At 42.6% G+C, this 27,557-nt stretch overlaps 2 protein-coding genes across 3 annotated transcripts; one reads left to right on the plus strand and one right to left on the minus strand.

Annotated features, from left to right (window-relative positions):
• Window positions 1-233: 233 nt before the first annotated feature.
• DPH3 (diphthamide biosynthesis 3) lies at window positions 234-3,463 on the minus strand. The gene is made up of 3 exons (XM_053409851.1): window positions 3,129-3,463; window positions 2,456-2,530; window positions 234-660 (listed from the first exon to the last, which is right to left on the minus strand). The coding sequence occupies exons 1-3, from the start codon at window positions 3,234-3,236 to the stop codon at window positions 595-597; spliced, it is 249 nt and encodes an 82-aa protein (XP_053265826.1). The 5' UTR covers window positions 3,237-3,463; the 3' UTR covers window positions 234-594.
• A 28-nt stretch (window positions 3,464-3,491) lies between these two features.
• OXNAD1 (oxidoreductase NAD binding domain containing 1) lies at window positions 3,492-27,376 on the plus strand. 2 transcript variants are annotated; one of them, XM_053409849.1, is made up of 8 exons: window positions 3,492-3,805; window positions 9,358-9,503; window positions 11,419-11,482; window positions 13,756-13,862; window positions 20,826-20,967; window positions 24,301-24,543; window positions 26,249-26,357; window positions 26,927-27,376. In XM_053409849.1, the coding sequence occupies exons 1-8, from the start codon at window positions 3,575-3,577 to the stop codon at window positions 27,079-27,081; spliced, it is 1,197 nt and encodes a 398-aa protein (XP_053265824.1). In that variant the 5' UTR covers window positions 3,492-3,574; the 3' UTR covers window positions 27,082-27,376. The 2 variants fall into 2 exon arrangements, with proteins under 2 accessions (XP_053265824.1, XP_053265825.1); XM_053409850.1 differs by having other exon boundaries at window positions 3,701-3,848.
• Window positions 27,377-27,557: the final 181 nt, after the last annotated feature.

The raw sequence follows: 27,557 nt of genomic DNA on the forward strand, positions 1-27,557 counted from the left end.
GCCACAGGTTTCCCATACCTGCTGTACAGAAAGATTGGGCTCCATATTTGGAAATACCAGGTCTGGTGTTACAGCAACCCACTAAGAAAAACAAAAACATCATTGTAAGCTACTCAGTTTGGCAAGACAAGAGAGTTTAGCATGATGCAGCTTTGCAGAAAACAAAAGATCATCAAGACAACTGGTATAAACTTGACTTTAACAAATTTAGCCTCTAATACAGAACCCCCCTCTTTAAAAAAACACAGCATAGTCTTCTTGCTCATATTATAGGATCTAGCAGCTCGTTCTGCACACTACATAGAAGAATCCATTGTCCGAGAAGTGCAACAAGCACTTTTAACACTTTCATGTATTGTGGACTGTCACCCTTTTCAATCTCACATGTGGAAGAATATTCCATGTATTTAAATATATTAAGAACTTATGCACACAAATACATGATTTTTTTTGACACATCAGTTCTTTTTCTCAAACTACTGATGAAGCTGATGAGAAAGAGCAATTTGCTATATGCAGAGTCTCTTCAGAACAGGCGTGCTTGCATCTTTCTGCCCAAATTTTCCAGGAACAGCAAAGTTCATCAAGCGATCATCAGCATTTAACCAGTTCTTTGTTTGCTGGTGGTGCAGAGACTTCTTCGCCACACATAAACTGTTCCTAAAATAGATATTAAAAAATAGGTGTCATACATTTTCTCAGTAGTCACTGCCACCCTCGTCTAAAATTCATGCTGAATTTGTGGTCTCCCAAAATGATTACAATTACATTTTGCAAGCAAATTATTTCGCCAAGTGCATGGATGTCTCAGAAGGTGAAAACTAAAGATAATGGGTGATAACAAGTGTCACACGAGTCTCATGCAATTAGACTTCCTCTTCTTCTACTTCCCACTGTAGCCCCCCTCCTGCAAAATCTGATCTCCCAACCCATTAAGAGCAGATTTTGGGTGTGCATGGGAAACTGTCGAGATGAGGAAAGAAAGGGAAAGCCCTGTAGGCTCAAGTGTTAAATCAGTTCTGATGGCTGGTGAACACAATCAGATGTCATCAGGTGTATGGGTCCTAGCGCTTCCATACATTCGTGATTTCAAAGGCAGAATTGACGTTTGGGGGGGATTTCTAGGTACTGCTTTTTCCTGGATCATGGCAAGTCAATTGGGGGCGGGGTGGAAATAACATTTTTTGGCGTTTTTGTGAAAAAAATAAGCCGAACCACTTTGGGTCTTCCTTTAAAAAGTTCAACAACTTTCAGGGTGTCCTGGTTTTTATTTTTTGAAATATGGCGACCCTTTTAGATCCAGACCAACTTAATTACACTTAGTTCCCACTGAAATCAACAGGACTTAAATGAGAACAGCAGTCTAGAACAGGGTGGATTTGATTTAAATCAAATTGATTTAAACCACGATTTAAATCACAATTTAAATCACTAGTCAGTAAGACTTGATTCAAATCATTTTTTTTACAGAAAGACATTCCTGCTGGTATAATCTTAATATTTACAACCAAATAAAGGTTTCATTTTTGGAATAATAAATTTTCAGAGTAGTTTTTACAGTTATATCAAAAATTACTGATTTGATTATACTATTAGAAATACATAGACAGATAATTATGAAATTATTGTGAGGTTTAATAAGGTAGCTGTTTATATTTGGACAACTTTTCTGCTGTACTTTATTGGAAGGAGAAAAATAATCATTTCCTTAATAACAATTTAAACAATTTATTTAACTAAAATGATAACATTACAGCATATGTATATCCATGTTTGTTAACTGATGTGGTTAAACATAAAAAAAACACCTTAGATTGAGCTTCAGCACACATGAAAAACGAAAAACAAATCCTTATTTCCTGATGAATAGCCTTTGGACTATAATGTAACTTAAACAGAAAACTATGTTTAAAAAGATTTTTCCTCCAAAAGCATTTTATTTTAAAAATCAAATTTAAATCAAAAAAATTGATTTAGATTTTTAAAAAATCCGATTTTTTTAATTCTTATTTTTAAATCATTGCTTTTTATCCACCCTGGTTTAGAACAAGCCAAATGGGAACAGAGAACACATCCTGACAGCATGAAACATGAAACCTGTGCATTTGTTGCCTCAAAGCTTTAACTGTTTCTATAGTATGGTTTACTATAATTCTCCAATACTTTACATGAAGAACAAGAAAAAATTCATAAAGAAGTGTATAGGGAAAGGCCATAGCTCACTGGTAGAGCATCTGCTTTGCATGCAGAAGGTCCCCGCTTCAATCCCTGGCATCTCTAGGAAGGGATGACAGAGACTCGCATCAGAAATTCAGGAGTGCCACAGCCAGTCACTGCTGACAATGAGCTAGATGGGCCATTGGTTTGGCTCAGGATAAGGCAGCTTCTTATGTACACATTTACGAGGACATATTTATGAGGACAAGCACCTCAGGTGCCCCAGCCGACTTCTCACCTTATCGTAGATGACTTTTACTATGAGTGAGCAGCTTGGACAGGTGGCTACATCTTCACCATTCTCCAGATCCTCCTGCAATGACACACAATAGTCTATCATCGCCTGGACAGGGCAAAGCAGTAATCAGTCATTCTTGAAGGAGACGAGCACTTCCTTGTTTGTGATAAAGAGTAGAGTATCAGCACAATTCAACCCTCTTGTCAAAGGCTAGTAAGATCCAAGAGGCAGAGTAGACAGCCATGTAGAAGAAAATGAAGGGTAGAAGCAGGAGTAATAATAATAATAATAATTTATTATTTTTACCCCGCCCATTTGGCTGGGCTTCCCCAGCCACTCTTGGCGGCTTCCAATAAAATATTAAAATACTGTACAGTAATGCATCAAACATTAAAAGCTTCCCTAAACAGGGCTGCCTTCAGATGTCTTCTAAAAGTCTGGTAGGAGGACATCTGGTGGGAGGGCGTTCCACAGGGCGGGTGCCACTACCGAGAGGACCCTCTGCCGGGGTCCCTGTACACTCTCTGTTCCCTGTACACTCAGAGGAAACAGCCCCGTCAATAATGCCAGATCCAAACCTTCTCCCTATGTATGAAGGTACTTCTGAATTCTCCCTATGTATGAAGGTACTTCTGAATTCAGAATACACGCGTGCGCACCCCACTCCGCTTACCCGCGTGATGAGGAACCGGTCCCCGCAGGGACACGGGTAGCTGTAGGTCTCCGTCTCCTCATCGAACTCGAAGTCCTCGATCTCCACTTCGTCGTGGAAAACAGACATGCCTCAGACCGGATTTACCGTCTCCCCGATGAGCAGCTTTCTACTAACGCCGACCGGGTGCCGCTGGAAACGGGAAAAAACTGCACGCCGCCATCTTTGTCCCGGGTTGACGCCACACAAGCTCGCTGCACCAATCGGCTGTCAGGAAGAAGAAAAAAGCGAACGAAGTCACTCTCGCGATGTCTTGGAAACCAATCGTGGATCGAGTGCACCCTAGAGCAACACATGGACGGAAGATAAGGAAAAAACCTATATCGGCTGCACGTGAGATCGAAGCACCCGGTTACTGTTTCCGCCTTCGAGAGCGGAGTGACGTCGCTCTGCCCCTCTGAGTCTCTATGGTGAAGCCCTTCTACGCTTTCATAAGAGCGGGAAAGCGAGTTCCGATACTGGGCCGGAAGTGCCTAAATCATAGCGGCGGACTTTGGCTTCCCGCCCCCTCTTCGCAAGATGCCGTTGTTGTGCCGGAGAGGAAGTGGCGGTGCGGGTGCCGGTTGCTCGTGACTGGGCCTGTTAGGCTGAGGCCTTCGCTAGGCCGGGCGACGCGTCCTGAGGAGTCTGCGGGGGGAGTAAGTCGCCTCCCTTCGCCCTTTTGGACCCCGCGAGAGGCGGGTGAGTCTGAAAAGGGACCCGCAGGAGTAATGAGGCGGTGGCAACCCGCGCCCTGTCACGCCGGAGCGAAGCCCCTTCAGGGCATAGCTGTCAACTTTTCACCTTTTTAAAGGGAAATTCCCTTATTCCGAATAGGATTCCTCGCAAGAAAAGGGAAAAGTTGACAGCTGTGCTTCAGGGACACTTTCACTGGGTTTTACTTAGGATGTGTTTATTTATTATATCGCATTTATATCCCACCATTTTTTTTACTCGAGGAGCTCGAGGTGGCGTACATGAGTCTCCCCGCCCCATAATCACCCCCCACAACAACCCCGTGAGGTAGGACAGAGCGAGCGAGTGAATTGTTGGCCCAGACACTGAGGTCCAGCTCCGAGGACCTTCTGGCAGTTTCTCTTACTGCAGGAAGTGAAGTGACAGGGGCCCAGGCAGAGGGCCTTCTCGGTAGTGGCGCCTGCCCTGTGGAACGCCCTCCCAGCAGATGTCAAGGAGATAAACAACTACAGAACTTTTAGAAGACATCCAAATGCAGCCCTGTATTGGGAAGTTTTTAATGTTTGTTGTTTTATTGTGTTTTCATAAGTTTGGGAAGCCGCCCAGAATGGCTGGGGAAACCCAGTCAGATGGGCGGGGGTATAAATAATAATAAATTTTCTGTTTGTCTGGAGGGACAATGGAAGACATCTGAAGGCAGCTCTGTATCGGGAAGCTTTTTTAAGTTTGTTGTCTCGCTGTGTTTTTATATTATGTTGGAAGCTGCCCAGAAGGTTTGCAGCAACCCAGTTGGATGGGTGGAATATAAGCAATGCTTTTCTCCCCTAGGAAAATACAGTCATACCTTGGTTTGTGAACATTCTAAAACATTTTGGCTCCTGAACGCCGCAAACCCGGAAGTGACTGTTCTGGTTTGTGAACTATTTTTGGAAGCCGAACGTCCAATAGGGCTTCAGTGGCTTCATATTGGCTGCAGGAGCCACACATTGGTTTCCAGACGTTTTGGAAGTCAAACAGACTGCTGGAATGGATTCTGTTCGACTTCCAAGATATGACTGTCGGTGCCAGTACTCACCATGAAGTTGTTACAGTAAGTGCCACACTTTTTAACAACAACAAAGAGAGGTGCCGGTACTGCGTAACCTTGAGTACCCCCCTGAAAAAAAGCACTGAGTACAGTATAAGTAATAAATTATTGTTATTAGAATTTGGATCCTGGTCTCTCCCAGGTCCCGGACAGGCATTAACCACTACACTGCCACAGGCTCTTTCAGACAAAGCTTTCCTTTCCCCCTTCTCCCCCACAATGACACAAGAAGAACCCTGCTGTGTCAATCTGTAGGTCAATCCATCTGTTTGTTTGTTTGTTTGTTTGTTTGTTTACATGGTTTTTTTACCCCTTTCCTCCCATCCCCAATTTATCCTCACAACAACCCTGTGAGGTTGGCTAGGCAGAAATATAGTTTATGAAGGGGATAGCTGAGTGGGGATTTGAACCTGGTTCTGAGTGCTCCATACTGGCTCTCCCATCTAGTCCATCATTCTTCTTGCCTCAGTAGCCAATCAGATCCTGAAGGCAATTGGTGCCCCGCTTCTGGCCACTCCTGCCGAAGCTGGTATTTATTGGCACTCTTTGTGGTTATTGCTGGGTTTTTCACATACCCCACTCCCTGTTCAAAAAGCACTTTGTGTTTGTAAAGTATGGCATTGTGAATAGCTTTTATTGTGTTTGCCTTCAGGAAAACTTTGAGGGATGAGTCAGTATTGGACGAAGAGCCTCTTTTATCTCCCTTAGTAAGAGTGATTTGTCCTCCAGGTGGGCTGTAAACGTAAAATTGGAACTGTAGGATGGTTAAGTTTAAGTAGTTCTTGCCTACATTTCAGCCTGATGGCAGATCATTTTCAGTGTCTTGTCAGTCATAGTTGTTAATGAGCCATTTCAGGTGTCAAAATTAGTCCAAACATAAGAGATACATGAGTGCTGTGGTATCATTTCAGATAAGATGCATCTGTTCAGTTCAAAGTTTGGTGTTAAGGCTGCACTCATTCTCTCTCTCTCTCTCTCTCTCTCTCTCACACACACACACACACACTCATGTGTGTGTATAAACTCAGGGATGTACTTCTGAGTAGACATACATAGGATTGGGCTGCAACATAGCTTTGTGGAAAGTTGTAGCCTGAAAACTAAACTAAGTGAGCACACCCAACATAGAATCAGAACATTATTATTTTTAAAAAATAGACACAGCTCACCTAGTCAGTTGTAGTTCTCAAATGAATCTGTACCAGAAAGGTTCTGACTGTCTCTGGAAAATGTTTAGGCTCTGATCATATCTTACCTTGACATCTGGCAGGTTTATTTTCCAATATATTTGTTTCCCATTATTTAAAATAGACCTCTCAAGTGACTTCATTTGGCAAACCCTCTCTTGCATCTTGTCACATTTTGATGCAAACAAGTAGGGCTTTGCAAAACTGAAAAATAGTACAAAATATGGCTGTCTGCAACCAGAACACAGTCATTGAGATGTGTTGCTTTAGCCTGCAATCCTGTAGAAATTTCTTTATGAGTAAGCGCCATTGAAATCAGTGGGGTCTATCCTGAGTAAAGATCCTTAGTGTTGAGCAATATGTACACTACGTTCCCACAAGTGAAACACATATTTTTCTATGTATGCGTCCATAGTACCGTATTTTTCGCTCTATAACACGCACCCGACCCTAACACGCACATAGTTTTTAGAGGAGGAAAACAAGAAAAAAAATATTCTAAATGAAACAGTGGATGTATGATTTTTGTGGTTCATGCTGTGGCCACAGACATGTGATCTGACGGTGAGTTTGGGGTAGCCCAATGCAAAAATCCTGAGGATCCATGTGGATCCGTGCTTTGTAACCACGTTTTAAGTGGGGAGGGAAGGAAAAGCACTCAAGCGACAAGGAACATGCATGGGGTGGGTGGAGAAGGATGCTGTTAATAATGCAGAAGAGGGGTATAAGAGGAGAAGGCTCTTATAAGAGGAGTGGGGAGGAGAGAGGGACAGAGAGCCGGCTTGTGAAAAACTTTGCTGCTATTTAGCGAGTGGGGAGGAGAGAGGGACAGAGCCTGCTTGCGAAAAATTTTGCTGCTATTTAGCGAGTGGGGAGGAGAGAGGGATAGAGAGCCTGCTTGCTTTAAAGGAGCCAACTGGACAGGAGCCGCTTACACTCGTGTAAGCGGCTCCTCTCCTCTCCCGCTTTTCTCCTTTAAAGCAAGCAGGCTCTCTGTCCCTCTCTCCTCTCCACTCAGTGGCTCTTCTCCCGCTTTGCTGTTTCAAAGCGAGCCACGGAGGAGGGAAGTAAGGGGAACCATGGATCCTCTGCTCATGACTGCAGCAGATCCCCCCGCCATCCGTAGGCATTCGCTCCATAACACGCACAGACATTTCCCCTTACTTTCTAGGAGGAAAAAAGTGAGTGTTATGGTGCAAAAAATACGGTACATTGTACATTGTCCATTTGCTTTCTCTGATGCCCAGGACAGATATAATGCTCACAATATGCTATCTGTGGTTAGGAGATTTTTAGCATGTATTGGAATCATGAGTATCTTATCCCTCCTTTTGCATGGGTTTGCCCCCACTCTTCCTTTTTCAGACTCCATAATGCATCACTGTTCAAGATAACCATGCTCAGACCACAGTTGGTATAGTTGTAATGTTGCACCAAGGAAAGGAAGATTTATGCATGAGATGAAAGGAGGGTGGTGAGGCAAGAAATATATGGATCCCAATCAGCTCCATTGTTGTAGTCATGATTTTGAGATTAACACCATTACATCAGTATTGAGCCTGACCACAGATGCTGGATTATTCTTTGACAGTGCAATTCTGTACATGTCTACATAGGAGTAAGTCAATGGAATTTAGAATTGCAGAATCCTAGAGTTGAAAGGGACCCTGATGATTATCTAGTTCAACCCCCTGCAATTCAGGAATATGCAGTTGTTCCTTGGGGATCGAACCTGTAACCTTGGTGTTATCAGCACCATACTCTGACCAACTGAGCAATCCTCTCAAGAAAATGTATATGGAACTGCAACCTGAATTACCTATTAGTTGAATCTAGTTTCACATATCGTAAAATCCAGGCAGAAGAATAGGATTCTGCTCAGCGTTTATCTTAGAAAATGAATACTGTTGTTTTATATGATCTACCTATCATTCTTGCAAATGTATAGCAAGATTGTAATGATTTTAGTTAACTTGCGGAGCCAGTATCTTTTGTCCCTGCTTATTTAATTTAGCATCCACATGTACCCAGAAATGGTGATAAATGTATATACATTCCCACCTGTGTTTGAATATATCTGTAACAAAGTGTTGTGAAAGCTGCCGGCATTCATGGGAGAGATAGAGAGAGGAAAATGTGAGGGAGAACTGAACAGGTTTGTTTGTTTTATTAGCTAAATGTGTTGACATTATAAGAGAGCTCTGGAGATTTGATGACTTTAAGGAGTCAAGGAGTCAACCACTAAGCTATTCCCAATGACATAATGAGACTAATACATGTGTATATCAAAGTTCACAGAAATGGAGCTAAATCATACAGAAGAGAAACCTCATCTTGGTTCTTGAAGTGGCTGATTGTTCTAAACTACCTCCTTAATGTCATGGAAAGAAACATTTGGGATTTTTGGGGGGTATTGCTTCTTAAAGTCAGAGAGGTTATCCACCAGCAGATGTCACTAGTAGACACAAAAAGTGTACAGCATGTTGCAGCTGTAAAAGCCTATACAAACTATTGCTGTGCACTTAACACACTTGAAAATAGACAACAAAAAGTGGAATATTAAATGCAGTAGTTGTGTCTGTGTTATAAAGCTGTGAGTTGAAACACTATAAGAAGCTGATGATCTGAGCCACAGTCAGCTCCAGGTCTTGTTTTTGCTGTCTGTATAGAGCTTCTCCATCTTTGGCTGCAGAGAATATAATCAATGGAGCTCTGGGCAGCTTCCAGCAAAATACAAAAAATAATAAAATCTCAAACATAAAAAACTTCCCTAAACAGGGCTGCCTTCCATTGCACACACACAAACACACTGGCTTGTAGTACATCAACACATTCCCTAAAGGGCATTTGTTAACTTGAAGAGACATATATAGTAATGAGAAGAATCTTGTCTTCTGGTTAGGTGTCTTTGACTGAAGCAGCTGTAGTCTGAGAGAGAGATGTGTTTATGATGTGAGCGCCTGGTTCATGGAAAGTTTCTGTGATGTCAGCAGTCCAGGAATGAGATCATTTCACTTACATCACCAAGCCAGCAACATACTTTTTGTGATAGGTAACTCCTCTTTTAAATATTTGGAAAAGATGTTATTTTTTTCTCCTTAGAATTGTACAGGTCTGCTGTTTGACACTATTGTCGATACTTGCTAATTGAACAAGTATTTTAGGAAACTGAAAAATCAAGCTTTTCAAAAAACTTAAAGAAAACTACAATCGTTAACTGTGCTGTTTTTTTAAATTGCAGGTGCTTATAAGACTAGAGAACGCTATGGTCTGTGCTGCTGTTTTTGCTATTCCTCTGTTGCTGAGAAGTACTGCTGGAGTTCTTCCCATTTGTTCTTCTATCTTACATCTGAAACATGCGGCGCTATGTTATTGCACAGTAAATGGGTAAGATATTTGTGTCCTCTAAATACTAAAATACATGTTGAGAGAAATGGAAATATCCCCATAATACATTTATTACATTTCTTTAAATTTATATGTCACTTTTAATTTCAAAAAGCCCTGAGGGGTTCGCAAATCACATTGTCATTTACATAGCAGAGCAAATTAAACCAAAAAAACATATTCACCCTTAAAACAGCAGCATATGGGAAACAATCCCATAGAGTCTTCTACAAGTCCATTTTTCCAGAACCTAATTGGTGACCACCTTGAGAAAGCTTGAAGGGATACATTTTTAACACTCAGCGAAACTGGAGTAAATATTATCACTGATGGACCTCCAGAGACTTGGTGTTTCACAGAGGATGCTGCAGCCAAGAAGGCCCTCAACTGAGTCGCCACCCCTTGGGCTCAGCTGGCAGTGGCACCCCAGAAGGGTTTTCCTCCAGAGATCTCAGTGGCTGGGCTGGCACATGACAGAAGATGAATATTTGGGTCATTTAGGGCTTTAAAAGCTCATGGCAACAAAACGGGCTTGAAAGTGAACAGGCAGGCAGTGCAGATTGTGGAGAATAGGTGTTACGGTGACTCTGAAATGGCATGCTGCTCAGTAATCGGTTGGCAGCCTTCGACACCAGTTGCCGTTTCCAAGCCATTTTCAATGTGTAAAGCACATTGCTGTAATCCCGGCTTGAGGTTATCAGGGCGTGGATCACCGTAACAAGGTCCAGGAATGGCCATAGCTGCTGAATCATCTGCAGCTCAAAAAAGTGTACAGTAGTACCTCGGGTTACATACGCTTCAGGTTACAGACTCTGCTAACCCAGAAATATTACCTCGGGTTAAGAACTTTGCTTCAGGATGAGAACAGAAATCGTGCTCTGGCGGTGCGGAGGCAGCTGGAGGCCCCATTAGCTAAAGTGGTGCTTCAGGTTAAGAACAGTTTCAGGTTAAGAACGGACCTCCGGAACGAATTAAGTACTTAACCTGAGGTACCACTGTATTTGGAACTTCAAAGATGGATCTCGGAGTATGCACTTGTGCTTCAGGCACCCCATAACAGTTTGTCCAACCACCTCCTAGATTCAGGAGCTGCCCACCAACAGTACCTCCTCCGTCTTGTCAGTTTATTGGCCCTCAGTCATCCCATTATTGTTTCCAGATACTCATTAAGTACCTGGAAACAAATCGCTGGATAAACTCTCCTATCATCTTCATACAGACGTTGAAGATTAGAAAATCTTATGGATGATAAGTCTATGAACCGTGATAACTGAATGGAAGCTCCATATTCAGAAGCTCTATACCAGGTGTCAGCAAACCTTTTCAGCAGGGGGCCGGTCCATTGTCCCTCAGAGCTTGTCAGGGGCCGGCATATTTTTTTTTGGGGGGGGGAGATGAATGAATTCCTACACCCCACAAATAACCCAGAGGTGCATTTTAAATAAAAGCACACATTCTGCTCATGTAAAAACACCAGGCAGGCCCCACAAATAATCCAGAGATGCATTTTAAATAAAAGGACACATTCTGCTCATGTAAAAACACGCTGATTCCCGGACCATCCATGGGCTGGATTTAGAAGGCGACTGGGCCGGATCCAGCCCCCAGGCCTTAGTTTGCCTACCCATGCTCTATACCTCTGAATATTAGACCCTAGGCACAAAATGCCCACTGCCTAGATATTTGTTGACTTCCAAAGGCATAATGATGGTTACTGTTGGAAACAGTGCTGGATTTGACAGACTTTGTCTCTTCTGGCAGCTCAGTTCTGTTCTTGGCCTTAAGAGTTTTGCTCCTAGTGACTAGCGGCAACTGAATCCTAACTTTAAACAGGTCTTCAATGAGCTTTTTTATTTAAGCTATACAGTACAATAAAATTGGGTAATGACGGTCTTAATTTGTCTTTCATTCAAAGCAACATGAAATCAAAAAGAAAGCCAGATCATCTGGAGAGAACAGCACATGACTTTCGACAGGAGGTTGGTATCATACAGCCTGAAATCTACCATGTGCCAAAGAACTTGGATAAGTTTGGTTGAGACCTGGCCCTTCTGTTTAGGGAAGTTTTTAATATTTAATGCTGTATTGTTTTTAACACTTGATTGGGAGCCGCCCAGAGTGGCTGGGGAAACCCAGTCAGATGGGTGGGGTATAAATAAATAAATAAATAAATAAATAAATAAATAAATAAATATAATTATTATTATTATTATTATTATTATTATTATTATTATTCTCCTCCTCCTCCTATCTGTGATTCTGTTTCGTTTATCATCTTTTTGTGATTACACGGCTTCAAGATGGCTTGTTTCTAACAAGCAGTAGTCAACATTAACACAGTTTGTCAGGTCAGACAAAACAACAAGCCGTGGTTAAGGAAAAACGGAAGCAAAATCTCCTAGACTCCTCATGACTGTGCTGGAGGAGTATGAAGGGAAATGAGGGACAGTCCTATTCTGCTTCTTAGCTCTAGCTCAAACCTGTTTCCCATAACAACTTTGCATGCAGGATCTAGTCATGGCTATAATATTTTTGTCCGCAGATTAGGTCACAGGTTAATGTGAACAGGGTAAGGCTAGTCATTTCCTACCCTGGGGCTTCACTGGGGCTAGCATGAAAGCCGTAAATGATTTAACTAGCGTGACTGTTCTTTCGTTGCTGTTGTTTGACATTGTCTATTAAAGTTATAAAGAAAAAAGTGTGTTAGCTTTTAACTGGCAAGTGTCCTGTTGTTTTACTGGACAGTAGACATGTTCAAATATTTTTTAGGGAGAAATTCATTTCCTGCCATGTGTTTCAAATTAAAATGTAGCTTGGTTACATTTCATTTGTTAGACGCCAATCCTGCTGGATGGGAAATGACAGAGTCATAGCTGGAATTTGATGAGATTATGGTGTTGGTGGTTTTGTTTTTTAAATCTCTGTACTTTTGGACCTGCACGAGTCATCTGAAGAACCTGGCTTTTCAGAATATTAAAGTATCTGTAGTGAACACAATAATTCCAAATAGTACTTTAGAGTGTGCAGGCTGTAAAAGTCAGGAAAACGCAGCAGATTTAAGGAATGATGTAGACTGAGGCCTTTGGAGAGCCCCGTGGTATAGTGGTTAGTGTTCGACTAAGACTTGGGTTTAAAGCCCCATGCAGCCATGGAGCTTGCTGGCTGACCTTGGATCAGTCACTGGCCCAGTTTGCACACAAATTTAAACCATAGTTAGAAATAAAGTATGGTTTAATGAACACAAGTGCTTTGCTGCACCCCTTCTCCTGACTGTGTCACATGGGGGAAGAAACAAGGTGGAGTCAAGCAAACCTAGGCTTGTCAGGGCTTGTGGTTGGTGCAAGATCCTGGGCTCAGACATTACAGTACAAGAAGCCAGACTCTGGTTTGGTTAAGTGGCACAGTCAGGAGCAGCAGTGGTGCAAAGCCCGATGGTTGGATGTTACATGAAAAATAGCTCAGCATTTCTCAGCCTAAGCTACTTCATTGTGCTGCTATGAAGTTAAAATGGGAGAGGGGGGAACTGCCCAGAACTTATTGGAGGAAGGCAGAGGGCCTTCTCAGTAGTGGTGCCCGCCCTGTGGAACGCCCTCCCATCAGATGTCAAGGAAGTAAACAACTATCTGACATTTGGAAGACATCTGAAGGCAGCCCTGTTTAGGGAAGTTTTTAATCTTCGATGTTTTATCATGTTTTTAATATTCTGTTGGGAGCCGCCCAGAGTGGCTGGGGAAACCCAGCCAGATGGGTGGGGTATAAATAATAAATTATGATTATTATTATAATAAATAAACTTAAAATAAATTCCCACTACTGTTCCCAATTAGACCATCAACAAACTCTGTTTCCTATCCATAGAAGAACACAGTGATGCAGAGATCTTAAATTCATAGGGCCCCGCCCCCCCCAAGTTTATGGGATTTAGGGAGAGAAAGGCATCAGAATGAAATTCCTAATCCTTGGGAATAAAAGAATTGCTAGGGTACAATCCTAAACGCTTCCTGGGAAATAAGCCCCACTGTACATAGTGAGACTTCCTTCTGCATTAGCATGATGAGGGTTGTTCTGTAGATGTTTGAGTCATTGTAGAACGGGGGGTAGGACTGAGCCTCCTAGTTGTCTCATTTCAATATTGGTGATGGATGACTGCAAGGAGGTTTCAGCACTTGTGATATTCTCACCATTGAAAATGTTGAGATGCTTTCTTGAAACAGTAGTGGTGGTATTGGTAACAGTGATTTTTGTCTTTTAGATCATTTCCAAAGCAAAAGTGTGTGGAATCACCAGCGAATCTGAAACAGTTAAACGGCTCCGTCTGGCAGTCACAGATAAAGAATTTACTTTTAAAGCAGGACAATGGTAAAGTTCCTTCTTATGGATTTATTAAACAAGAGGGAAAACTTTCGAGGGCAAGCCTAATTTTTCGAGACATTTTTGCAAATTTATCCAAGCAATCAGCTTCTGTGGTATTCACAGAGACATGGGCTTTTCCTCTTCTCAGCTTTCTATGAAACAGCTGGTAAAAGTGGTTTGGGAATTTGTCCAAATTTTATCTCCATGGAAAACATGGCCCTGCTCATCAAATAGAATAAACCTCAATTATAACTCTTTTTGCATCGCCCCAATTTGTCGCTTTGTGCTACATTTTTTCCTGAGAGAGCTGTATCTTAAGAATTCCAAAAGCGCACTCCACATATAAATCTCCTGGGCGACAGAGTGCTTTCTGTGCGTGTTGCAAATGATTTTAGTTCATATCACCACGTGTTGCAGGAGAAACCGCTTTTGAAGACTTTCAAAAGCAGGTTGCATTACAGCATGTGGGAAGCCACTGCTCAAAGAATGAGAAAGTCAGCAGCTTCACAGGGAATGCCCTGTGCATGCCTCATAGAATCATAGAGTTGGAAGGCACCCAAGGGTCATCTAGTCCAACCTCCCGCAATGCAAGAATCTTGGCTAAAGCGTCCATGACAGGTGGCCATCCAACCTCTGCTTAAAATCCTCCAAGGAATCCACCACCTCTAGTGGGAGTCTGTTCCACTGCTGAACAGCTCTTACTGTCAGAAAGTTTTTCCGAATGTTTATTCCAAATCATCTTTCTTGTAACTTGAATTCGTTGGTTCATGTCCTACCCTCAAGAGCAGGAGAAAACAAGCATGTTCTCTTTTCCATGTGCCAGCCCTTAAGCTAGTTGAAGGTTGCTATCATACCTCCTCTCAGTCTACTCTTTTCCAGGCTAAACATACCAAGCTCCTTCAAGCGCTCCTCATAAGGCTTAGTTTCCAGACCCTTGATCATCTTGGTTGCCCTCCTCTGCACATGTTCCAGCTTGTCAACATCCTTTTAAAATTGTGGTGCCCAGAGTTGGACACAGTATTCCAGGTGTGGTCTGACCAAGAGCTATTTGGATCCTGGGCACAGCTGGCTCTAAGTACAGTGGTACCTCGGGTTACATATGCTTCAGGTTACATACGCTTCAGGTTACAGACTCCGCTAACCCAGAAGTAGTACCTCGGGTTAAGAACTTTGCTTCAGGATGAGAACAGAAATTGTGCGGTGGCGGTGCAGCGGCAGCGGGAGGCCCCATTAGCTAAAGTGGTACCTCAGGTTAAGAACAGTTTCAGGTTAGGAACGGACCTCCAGAACGAATTAAGTACTTAACCCGAGGTACCACTGTATATGCTTCTGCACAGGGTTTTACACACTTTGCGCACTAGAGCATCACGCAAGAGAAGTGAAATTGAATCCAAATACATTGGTCCACATTTATAAGAACTTCCAAAACTTCATGTTGAAGTGGAAGCATACGAACCATCCTGGACTCTTACTGTAGTTTTGTGCAAGCTGTTTTGAAAAATCTTGTTAGAAAAGGACTAATGATTATTTTCCTTCTGCTCACATTTCCTCGGATCCAGTTCACAATTTTGGTCTCCTTATTGAACAGTGCACATTAGAATTCTTTTTTTTTGGGGTGTATTGTGCGATGCTTTCAGGATCTGTGAGTTTTTTCTCTGGACAATTCATTCATAGTCTGAATTGGATTCTGTGCTTGTCAGGTTGGGGAGTTCCTGCCCTCCCAGTCCCATTTTTATTTATTTTTGTTGCTCCATCTGGTGAACAGGTTTCATAGGAATCGAACTTTATCTGATAGGATGCTAATAGCATGAGCAACTAGTTCAGTGTTAATTTTGCAGCCTTTTACATTTAGAACAAGAAAACAAGATGTTGATTGCAATAATTCATGTTTGTGGAGCAATTTGCAGCAGCCTTTGCACATGTGCACAGATGCATACTAAATTTGTGCTTGCTGGTTCTTGGAAAAACATTTACCCTTCAAAAATGTTTTGGTAATTATCATACTGAAAACGGGATTCTGTAATTATAATTACTCTTTTCATTATCTTCCTTTTAAAGTATTCTAATTCTGTTTGGCATGCTAACTTTCTGCCAGTGCAGCCCATAAGTGTGATTGTGTTCTAATGAGAGATACTAAGAACTAGGCCACGAGAGAAAAGGTTAATCGGCCTGCTTTTGTAATGAAGTGGCAGGGTTTCTCTTCGTAATGCAAACATGCACAACTCCTTTGCATAATATAAAAGTCACATAGCCACTTCCAAGGAGCTAGTATTTTGTTCAAGATATGCCTACTTCGAAGATATGTCTAGCATCACAGATGCAGCTTGCCAGAATCTGCATAGCAATATCTCTTAGACTGTTGCATGCTTCAGTCTCTCTTGAATAGTAGTCAAGGGAGATATATAGTGAAAGATACTATTCTTTTTTTGCTTTAAACTTTCCAGCCTACTTATTATAATACTGTATTGCTATTTGACTTAACAACTGTTACCTTCTTAAGTAGCTTTGTAAATAAGCCCGCAAAGTTTATGGGCCCAGAAAAATGTTTATTAGTCTGCCTGCGGGGCTAACAGATGATGCTTGCTGCATTTCTATGCTTCTCTTCACTGGTTGCCCACTTGGTTTCCATACTGGGTGTAGAGGAGGCACAAAGCACTCCATCCCTCTTCTGCTAGCCCACTTGCTCACTTGCATGCAGTTCCTTCTCACCTATGGCGAGTAGGTGAATGATTAAACACAGGGCTGCCATAAAGATTGAAGAAGCAATATGAATGTTGGTGTTTCACAGAATCATAGAACTGCAGAGTTGGAAGGGACCACATGAGTCATTAGTCCAACCCCCTGCAATGCAGGAATATTTTGCCCAGTGTGGGGTTTTGTTCTTCAAGTCTTTCCTGAATTGATTTTATAATCCACAAAGAAAAACCGGAAGATGGGATATCTTGTAGTTTGGTGGGTAGGTGGGCGGCATCTTCCTAATAGCCTTGGCACCAAACTAAGACTGCAGCCTGATCGAAACTCAAGTTGCCGTTATACAAATCTATGGTGCAACCGCCTTTGGAATACTGTGTGCATTTTTCGTCACCTCTCCTCAAAAAGGATATTGTAGACTTGGAAAAGGTTCAGAAAAGATAAGCCCAAATGATCAAGAGGATGGAGCAAGGAAAGGTTGCAGTGCCTGGGCCTTTTGAGTTTAGAGAAAAGGTAAGTAAGTGTTGACATGATAAAATATTCATATGGTTAAGTGCAAGTAGATAAATAGGTACCACTCTGGCGGGAAGGTAAACGGCATTTCCATGCGCTGCTCTGGTTCGCCAGAAGCGGCTTAGTCATGCTGGCCACATGACCCAGAAGCTGTACGCCGGCTTCCTCGGCCAGTAAAGCAAGATGAGTGCCACAACCCCAGAGTCGGCCACGACTGGACCTAATGGTCAGGGGTCCCTTTACCTTTACCTTTAAAGGACCCCTGGACAGTTAAGTCCAGTCAAAGGCAACCTTGGAGTTGCAGTGCTCATCTTGCTTTCAGGCCAAGGGACCTGGCGTTTGTCTGCAGACAGCTTTCTGGGCCATGTGGCCAGCATGACTAAACTGCTTCTGGCACAACGGAACACCGTGAGGAAAACCAGAGCGCATGGAAACACTATTTACCTTCCCGCCACAGCAGTACCTATTTATCTACTTGTACCCGCATGCTTTCGAACTGCTAGGTTGGCAGAATCTGGGACAGAGCAACTGGAGCTCACCCCATCATGGGGATTCGAACCGCCAACCTTCTGATCGGCAAGCCCAAGAGATTTAGTGGTCACCTGCGTCCCCTCATATGATTATGTATGGGTGGCATGGAGAAATTGAATAGAGATGGGTTTTACTCTCATAACACCTGAACTCATGAACATCCAACGAAGCTGAATATTGGAAGATTCAGGACATGTAAAAGAAAGCCCTTCTTCACACGGTGCATAGTTAAGCACTGGAACTCGCTCCCACAGGAGGAAGTGATGGCCCACCAACTTGCAGAGCTTTAAAAGAAATTCTCGAAGGATCAGGGTATCAATGGCTTCGCTTAGCTCTCAGGGTCAGAGGCAATAATGCCTCTGAATACCAGTCGCCGGAAACCAAATGAGGGGAGAGCGCTCTTATGCTTGGATCTTGCTTGCAGGTTTCTTGCAGGCATCGGGGAGAAATTCCGTTCATACTGATTTTCTCACCATGCAATCATCTGCATGCGTAAGTCCCATGGTTGTCAGTGACGTTTACTCCCAGAAGCATGTACAGGATTGCAGCCTTAAGTATCCAAGCACATAAGGATCGGATCACACAAAGTAGCCGTAGTTCTTGCCAATTTGCCAGCTTTAAAATGTAGAGGTTCTCGGGTGCCCTGAAAGATTTTACAAAATCCCAGCGTTAACCTCTATGCTTGGGTAATACACAGCTTCATGTAAATAAAGGGAGGAGCCCAACTCCATTCAAGTTAAGGGGAACCTTGTGGTTGACTTTCATGAAAAATTGTGCAACTGTTTGCCCCGGACACAGAAGTTGACACAGAAATGAGTTTCTGCACATAGATTCTGTTTTAAAGGCTGTGCAACAGGCTGTGCATAGAGCAGGGAAAGCAGATACCAATCATGAAATGCACGTGGGGGAGGGAACATTTGAAAGGAAAGCGATTTTTAATGGTCCTTGGGAGGCGTTCCAGCATATATTATGAGGAACCACTTTCCTCCCCTCCTAATCAGGTTTCTGTTCATCTTGGGTTGATAGCCTGTTTTATATAGCACTTGTTAGGTTTAATTATGAATAAATGCATATAAATATCATTTATGTGCATGCAATTATATACAATATCTATAGCTTTCTGTGTGGAATATGTTGCAAGCTCTTGCTGGTATCTGTAATTAGTGAAGAGCTTCCGTGATACAGTCTAGCAGGTTAACTGTTAGGGAATTCGTTTAAGCTTGATACTGTTTCACAGTCAACCTATACTGCAGTATCTTAATAAGACTAAATGGGTCTTGCTTCCTCTGTTTATCACTGTCGTAGGCAAACACAGGGTTTGATGCACAGGGTAAGAGCCTCTTGAAGCAAGATTCTGGAGCATCTAGGTGGGCAGGTGCTTTTCAGCAACCTCAGTTTGGTCGTTGTCATATTTTAAATAGGCTCTCGTTCTCCCAAGGCTGCTTTAATGGTCCGATTTGGCTATTTAAAGTTAACTATGGATTAATGTGAGTGAGGAATGTTCACTGTGATGGTCCTTCTCTCCTGCTGCGCTGCTCATAAAACAAGCCAGAGTCTGGTTTGTTGTGCTGTCTAAACCCGGATTCATGGTTTGTTTGGGAGAAACAAGCCTGGCTTTGCATGGCAACGACAAGACAGACTCTGATTTGTTTTCTCTACGGTGCAGCAAGAGTATTTGAGTAGTGTGTCTACCACCAGGCTGGTAGTTGAAATTAAACCATGGTTTGTTTAAAACTATGGTTTAATGTAATGTGCTAACCATGCCATTGTAACACCACTGTGGTTCTGTACAATAGAACCAGTCTTAAATCTTTTATAGATCATTTTGGTGGCCTTGTTGCTTTACAATGCTGAGGTATATTCATAGGGGTTTAAACATGCAGTTATTTTCTTTTTAACTTAACATTTGGTACTTCAAAATGTGTATTGCTTCTTTAGTTATACCAGCAAACTGGTGCCCTTTACTGCATTTTCTTTCATCTCAGTGGGTTATTCATTTTTACTGGTACTAATTGCTACAAGGTCCCTCTCACACATAAGTACAACCTTCCACGAGTAGGGCCTCTGAGGGTTTAAAAAAATATTATTTTATATAATAGTTACCCAAAGTATGCACATATACACACTCTCATGGAGGAGATTTCTTAAAATGAGATTGTGGATTAGCTAGCGAAAATAAGCTCTCTAGCTCCTGCCTTTATGGAATTGGTAAAGTGTCAACGGGCAAATTTGCACAAGAGCAGCTTTGAGGCATTCCAGTGATAATTGGGAAGAGTATTTGTCCTCACAGAGGGGATGGGGGTTGTTGTTTTTGATGAAGTACTAGCTTTTGAACAAAACCCAAGCAAGTAGGGCACTAAATACAGTCACAGGTTTAAACACCCTGCCCAACTTGTACTAAATTAAACTGTTCAAACATATAGTGTTAACATTTAGCAGGTGAATTATTTTGCCACTAGAGGGTGCTATAATGCAGCTTGGAAAGTATCATTTATAAAGGGTCTTTTTTTGACCTCAAGGTAACTAGACTTCATAATCCGTGAACTCCTGTATGTAAAAAAAAATTAACATTCAAAGCTCCCCGCTCCTCCTAGATGCTGGTTTGGAAAAATAATTGAGTAGTGTTGATTTTGGCAACATGGTGAAAAATTCGCCTTTTGAACTTAACTCGGCCGGAATGGTTGATCATGATGTGGAAGCAAACTTCTGTAGCTGAATGAACGTAGTAGTGTCAACTTGACTTTACAGAGTAAAATGCATACCACACTTGGGTCTGTACACACCCGTCTCCTTGGGAGATCGCCAGAAGGCTAAAAGATGGGGTGTTAATACAATCTGTGCTACATCAATAAGTTCCTTTCAATTATCGGTATACAGAAGCAATCAGCCATTCTATCTGGCTGCACCTGAGGGGCAGGTAATACTGCAAGGTCCATTAGGTTGGCTCGGCTGGGACCAACTACCATTCGCCTCCTTCCTCCCCTGATGAAACCGTCAGCTCCAGCGGCCCTCCCTTGTAATCATTATTATTATGTGGCATTTTGTAAACTGGAACCAGAAAACAAATAATGTGTAGGATACATTCCAAACTTGTCCCAATAAATAAAACTACATTACAAAGTTGAAGAGATAGCAAACTGGAACTTTAGTTTTAAATGGAGGATAAAAAAGAAATTTGCTTTAGAAGACACTGAGTAGAGGACTTTTCTTTCTTGAATCTGTTTTTTCTCACAGGGTAGACTTCTTTATACCTGGAGTTGCTGTAGTTGGTGGATTCTCAATATGTTCAAGTCCTGGTCTGCTGCAGCAAGAGGGAGTTTTGGAACTAGCAGTGAAGCAAACCACACACCCTCCTGCTCATTGGGTTCACACTCAGGTATTTATAAGCTACTTAGTGCTGTTAGTTGTCCTCATTTTTTAGTGTTGTTTTAAAAATTATTCCACTGTTCCAACTGTTATAACTCCCCTTGAGATCTTCAGGTGAATGACACTGTAAAACAATCTTTTAATAGTCTGCCCAGACTAGTATTCAAGTCAAATTTCATTTCAGTTTTGTACCTCCTTGTCACGGGCTGCGGTGGGAGCTTTAAGTTCTCCTACAAAGGTTTCTCCTCCTTCAAAGGATAGGTGTAGTTTCTCTGCAAAAGCATTTCCTTTTCCTTGAATTGAAAGCTTTCCTTTTTAACGCAACCCAGTTTTCAAAACTAAATTTATGCAATTGCACACACAGTTCTCCTTCCTTTGTGCATCTGGCCCAGTATGCTGGGAGTGAGGAGCCTTGGGACTGGTTTGTGAAATAGCCACCTTCAGCTTTTGTTAAAGCAAATTGGCAGGTGACCAGGCACACAGACGTGACACAGATTTGCAAATAGTAAAAGTGCAATTCTGAAGGGAAAAAAATTGGGAGAGAGAGAGTTTGGATTTGATATCCCGCTTTATCACTACCCGAAGGAGTCTCAAAGCGGCTAACATTCTCCTTTCCCTTCCTCCCGCACAACAAACACTCTGTGAGGTGAGTGAGGCTGAGAGACTTCAGAGAAGTGTGACTGGCCCAAGGTCACCCAGCAGCTGCATGTGGAGAGGCGGAGACGCGAACCCGGTTCACCAGATTACGAGTCCACCGCTCTTAACCACTACACCACACTGGCTTGGGACATCTGCCAGGAGAAAGGGCAGCTATAGGCTTCTGACCTGTATATAAGCTTGTATCTGATTTATCTGCTGCAGCATGGAAATACCAGAAAGTAAAATGACTGGTGTCAAGACGTGTGGACTCCTGTCGAACACAAGTCTCTTTAACAGCAAATACAAAGGTCTGCTGCGGTGATCTGGAGCTACACTTAACTGTGGTTATGTTTGTTTAGTTATATCATACTTGAAACATCTCTGGGCCGCTAATCGGGGCAAGCAAGGCATCTTTCATAAAAGCACGCTTCAAGAGAATGCCATTTTTTTATTTGGGGCCTTACTTTTGTGCTGTTGGGAGTCAAGAGAAATATGCTTCTCTCTCGCTGACATTGTATTTGTTGACTAACATTTCAGTGTAAAATCAATGCCGTCTGATCACTTGAGCAAAAAGCATCCCCGAGTGGGCCCTAATCCATCCGGTACCATGTGACCATAAAAAGTGCTCCTACTGTTCTTAAATAGGTTAGTTTCATGCGCCATTGGAATTTCAATAAAATAACTCACTTTGAAAGATGTTCTGGAGAAGTATAGAGCCAGTGTTACTGGACCACACATGCTAATACAAATCCTTGTGGAGATTTCCTATTGATTTCCCTGTTGCTCATTAGGGACCTCTCAGAACCTAACTTCATAATTATCTGCCTCTGAGGCATCTCTTAGGAGTTTTCCTTCCTTCCTTCCTTTCCCTACTTTAATTTTTTAAATTAAATTCATAGTGGCACAGCACTGAAAGCAGTGAAAGGCATTAGCTAGTTCTGGGGGGAGCATGTCAAGACACTGGGATTAATGATGATCTAGAATTGCTGATTATTATTCAAGGTTTTTTATTATTAAAAAAAATCTATGTTGTATCAATTTTTAGCTTTTAAACTGGACATCTGTATCCCTAAAATGAACACTGTCATCTGAAGAGATTGCAAGCCTATGCCTTTTAACAAAAATGTGGAATGATTATAGAGCCAATGCAACTAATCTTAGATATTTCCATTGCATATGATTCTTTGGTACATTTTTCTTAAATTACCGGTATGTAGTGAATTGTGAGATCTAAACAATGTGGTTTTGAATCTCTTAGTAGCAGTAAGGCGTCTCTATCTGTCTATCTATCTATCTATCTATCTATCTATCTATCGTTTTATTATTTTTTTATTGTTAACTCTTTGGGATATTTTAATTTTTTTAAAGGGATGTATACTGTGCATTTGAAAATAGCTATAAAAAGAGTGGCTGGACTAGTTTAGAAATCATTGTAGACAAGGCCTAGTTTGCATGTCTAATGGGCTCATGTCTTAATCTGAGCAAATTTTATTGTGTATGCAGATAAATATATAACTATAAATTTCAGAGTAATTTTTTAATGCAAGATGTAGAAGGGCACAGTGCTGTTCAGTTTTATTCCCCTTTCTGTGTGCAAGTAGAACATGTTTAGCCTCACTGATTCTCTGGGAGTGTTTCCACTTCTGATGTTTTATTAGGTGGGGGACCTTGGCATCTGAACCCCTGTGTGCAGAGTTTCAGTCATGCAACAGGGCTTTTCTCCCTGCCCCCATATGCAGTTTCCAGAATCCCTGAAAACGCATGGGGACTTTGCAGAATGGTGTGGGTTGCAGAAGAGGTAGAAATTTATTTGCTGATGCAGGGGACAGTTCCCCAATTTCTGCTTCCACTTGTGCTATGCCTATTGAATCCCAACCAACTATTTCAGTGTTTGAGTCCAACATGACAATATTAAATTTTCTTTTGACTTCTCCCACTTTCAGTAGTTAGAAAATGTTAACTTTTTAAACAAGATGTTCAACAAATTTTTGGCCATATCTTTAAAAACAACTTTCATATAGTTCATCTGCCCCCCCCCCCAATGAGGTCATTCCACATAGTGCTTACTTAAAGACGTGACCCAAGTTGACCTGAGCTGTGTCAGTCCAGATTTTACTCTGCATAATTTGATTTTCCCTGGAAAGGGTGCATGCACTTTTTTATCCCAAATCCACTCCTGTGTGTCTGTGACTGGTAACCCTTTTTGGCTACCATGTCACCATAACAGCTGCAAAGATTGATTGATATGATTGTAAGCTAAACACTGAAATGAATGCAGGCTTGCTTGTTACGTTTTTTTGGAGAGCACGGACAGCATTTCCTTTTAAAAACCCATTACCACTGCAGAATAATTTCTTCCCACTCTCTAACATTCCTCTTGGGAGCATTCATCTAAAAATACAGCTGCTCAACTCCTGGGACTTTCGAATCCCTTCCTTGCGGTCCCATGTTCTCTGAACATCACACTCCTTTGTTTTAAGCCAGTATCGTGGAATCAGAGGAAGAATGTAACCATATATCGTTATCACTTGGAGCAATCTGCCAAATGACATTCTTAACTTTGGAGAATGTGTGTATTAGAATAATCTAACTTTTTCTTCAACCGGGAGGCATGTAGGAGTGGCTTTTCGGATACTGCCCTGTCTGATTTACTTTCAAGCCCTTAAATCTCTATCTCTCTCTCTCTCTCTCTCTCCTCCCTTAGTGTACACTTGGCTCAGAGGTGGCCTTGCGAGTGGGAGGCAACTTCTTCTTTGATCCTCAACCTGCTGATGCCCCTGCAAACCTCGTGCTCGTAGCCGGAGGAGTCGGAATTAACCCCTTATTTTCTATACTGCTCCATGTCGCAGACCTTCAAAGAACGCGAGAGAACAAAGGATCTGGCTACAAAATGGGAACGGCAAATCTGTTCTATTGTGCAAAAAACACTCACGAGCTGCTCTTTAGGGTAGGTTGCATTATATAATGGTGATGGTGATGAGCATTTGTACCCTGCTGTTCAGCCAAAAGGCTCCCAGAGCAGCTTGCAATCAATTAAAACAAGATAGCCCCTACCTGCAGGCTTACAAAGTAAAACAAACAAACAAAAAACAGCACACAAGGGAAAGGGACAGGGACAGGGAGGAAAGAGAGGGACATGCATAACACACAAAAATCCATCATTTGCTTTACCCCAGAGTTTGCTTGGGTTAGCTCTGAGACTGATTGGGTAGAGATGAGCAGAGAGAGGGGCATCCTTTGCTGAGGTAGCTGGTCTCGGTCTCTGCTGCCTACTCCTCCCTTGGCAGAAGCGGTCAGTCTGCCACTCCTCAGTCAACGCAGCTGTCAGGGAACTGCCATTGGCTCAGAGGCGAGAAGTAGAAGGGCAGTTGTGTTACAGGGAGCCTCCGAAAACCTTGCGAAGCAGTTCCTCTTCCGGGGAGGAGGAAAGCCCCACCTCCAGTGGGGAAGAGGCGCAAGGACCAGAGGATGCTGGTGGGAGCCTTAACACCGCTCCTGGGCAAGCCGGACAGGAGGGAAACATCGCCCATCCTGTGCAGTAGTCTAAGGCGCAAAGACGGAAGGAGAAGGTTGGGGGTAACAAACCTTATGTTGGGGGAGGTCCAAAAGACGACCACTCCTGGATTCTGCTGGCGATTGAGCCAGACATGAGCTTTGGGGCTCTTCACTGTAAATAGGTAAAGGTAAAGGTACCCCTGCCCGTACGGGCCAGTCTTGACAGACTCTAGGGTTGTGCGCTCATCTCACTCTAGAGGCCGGGAGCCAGCGCTGTCCGCAGATACTTCCGGGTCACGTGGCCAGCGTGACGAAGCTGCTCCGGCGAACCGGCACCAGAGCAGCACACGGAAACGCCATTTACCTTCCCGCTAGTAAGCGGTCCCTATTTATCTACTTGCACCCGGAGGTGCTTTCGAACTGCTAGGTTGGCAGGCGCTGGGACCGAGCAACGGGAGCGCACCCTGCTGCGGGGATTCGAACCGCCGACCATGCGATCGGCAGGTCCTAGGCGCTGAGGTTTTACCCACAGCGCCACCCGTGTCCCTCAGTGTAAATAGTTTGCACCAAAATAAAGCCTGTAAAAGACAGGTTGGAGTCCTGCCTGGTTACTCTCGAGTAACCGCAACAGCCATCTGACAGCAGCCATTGGAGTATGAAGGCCAGACAAGGGAGGCCACTCCAGGCACGAGCTGCTGCTGCTCCTCCTCCTCCTCTAGCTGCCCTTCAGACCTTTGCTCCAGAAACAGTGGCCTGTGGAAACGTTGAACAGAGTCTGGGAGGGGCATTTCTTCCCACTGGGCACGAGAAGTCGTGTTCTCCTGCCAAGGTTTCCATCTTCCTTTTTCATCCCTGCTGCCAGGTCACATGTACGTGTTTCCTCCCTCCGCATCTGCAACTGCGCTAAGGAGGAGAAACGTTCACGAGAGTGGGGCAGAAAAAGAGTGGCCATATCCCAAAACTTATTTGTATGTTTGGACGGCATTGTAGGAAGTATTCCCCAGCTCTCTTGGGCTGGGAGATGAGAAAGTTCCATTATCCTTTGCTTGAACAGAGTGCTGTGTTCTTACACTCGTCTTCAAATCTGTGGGGTTGGGACTAAGCATCTGCTTTGATTTATCGGGCTGTGGCTTGAGCAAATATCATTCGCATTCCAGAAACATATCCTTGGTTTGACGAACACATTTCCTGGAAGAATCACATGCAGTTTCCATGTTACCAAGCAGAGTTCACCAATCTGTGAAAATCTTCAGCCTTACATCAAGGGTATGTACTGTACGTTAAAAGTATTCACTGCATTGTGAGTTAGCATTAAGGGGACATAACTCAATTTGATTCTCTGGCTGCCTTTTCATGTACATAATTCTGGTCCGAGGCTTAATAAGGAGTCTCTGTAATCCCTCTTGTATTTCCTCAAAAGTAATTCCCACTGTTGTCAATGGGCTTTCTCCCAGGCAAGCTTACATGGGATTGCAACCTAAATGAGACTATCGAACCCAAAGTTGGACAGCTTCTCTGCTACATTCAGTGATCTTGTCTCTCCTAATTCTCATTTACCATTTTTTCCCTACAACTTTATATTTTTCTTGGTAGTAATTAACTTGATCTTGTTTCACCTTATGCGACAGCTCAAAAATTTTGGCCTCTTCCTGGGGTTTACTGTTAAGGAAAACAGACCTTTGTCTTAAACAATAAATCTACTAAGGATTGCAGTAAATTTGTTGTAAACTGCCCCACGTAGCTGAAACAGACCTAGTTGGTGAATAATGGTGGTTTCTTCTTTTGAGTTATTAAATAGCTTCATAATTTCCCTTATTTCTTGTGTTCTGTATTAGAAGGAAGAATATCTGCAGATGATCTAGAAAAACATATATCCACAGATACTTTGTGGTATATCTGTGGTCCGCCTGCAATGATTGAATCCATCTCCAAAGTGCTAGCAAACCTTGGTGTGACTCAAGATAAAATTTTCTTTGAAAAGTGGTGGTAGCCCACAGCAGTTCTTCAGCGAAAATTAAAAAGAGCGAAAATGAAGCGTGCGCGCACACACACACATATATATATATATACATATACTATAATATATACACACTGATGAATGCTGAGAGTTTGCAGAAAATGTTCTTTTCCCTTTGCCCCAATGAGATCTTTATCTATGAAATTATGTTAACTTATTATAAACCTGGCCAGCCTATCTTTACAAAATGTACTGTGTTTATTTTTTTATCATGACAAACTGGTGTGTGAGAGAGTGAACCTCTAAAAATAAATTATATATTTCCTTACACATTTTCTGAACTTTTAATTATAACTATAATGTTTGGGACAAGATGGGAAAGACGTGGGCTGAAGGCCAAGGGGAGACTCAGGCATATTGAGAGAGAACTGCACACAGGGGTAAGAGCTACCTCTGACAGAGGGCTTTGTATTCCCACCCCCTTCTTTTTTCTTTCCCTTTTTCTTTTC

Source organism: Podarcis raffonei, chromosome 12 (genome assembly GCF_027172205.1).
Source record: "Podarcis raffonei isolate rPodRaf1 chromosome 12, rPodRaf1.pri, whole genome shotgun sequence".
In the NCBI taxonomy this organism is placed as follows: Eukaryota; Metazoa; Chordata; class Lepidosauria; order Squamata; family Lacertidae; genus Podarcis; species Podarcis raffonei.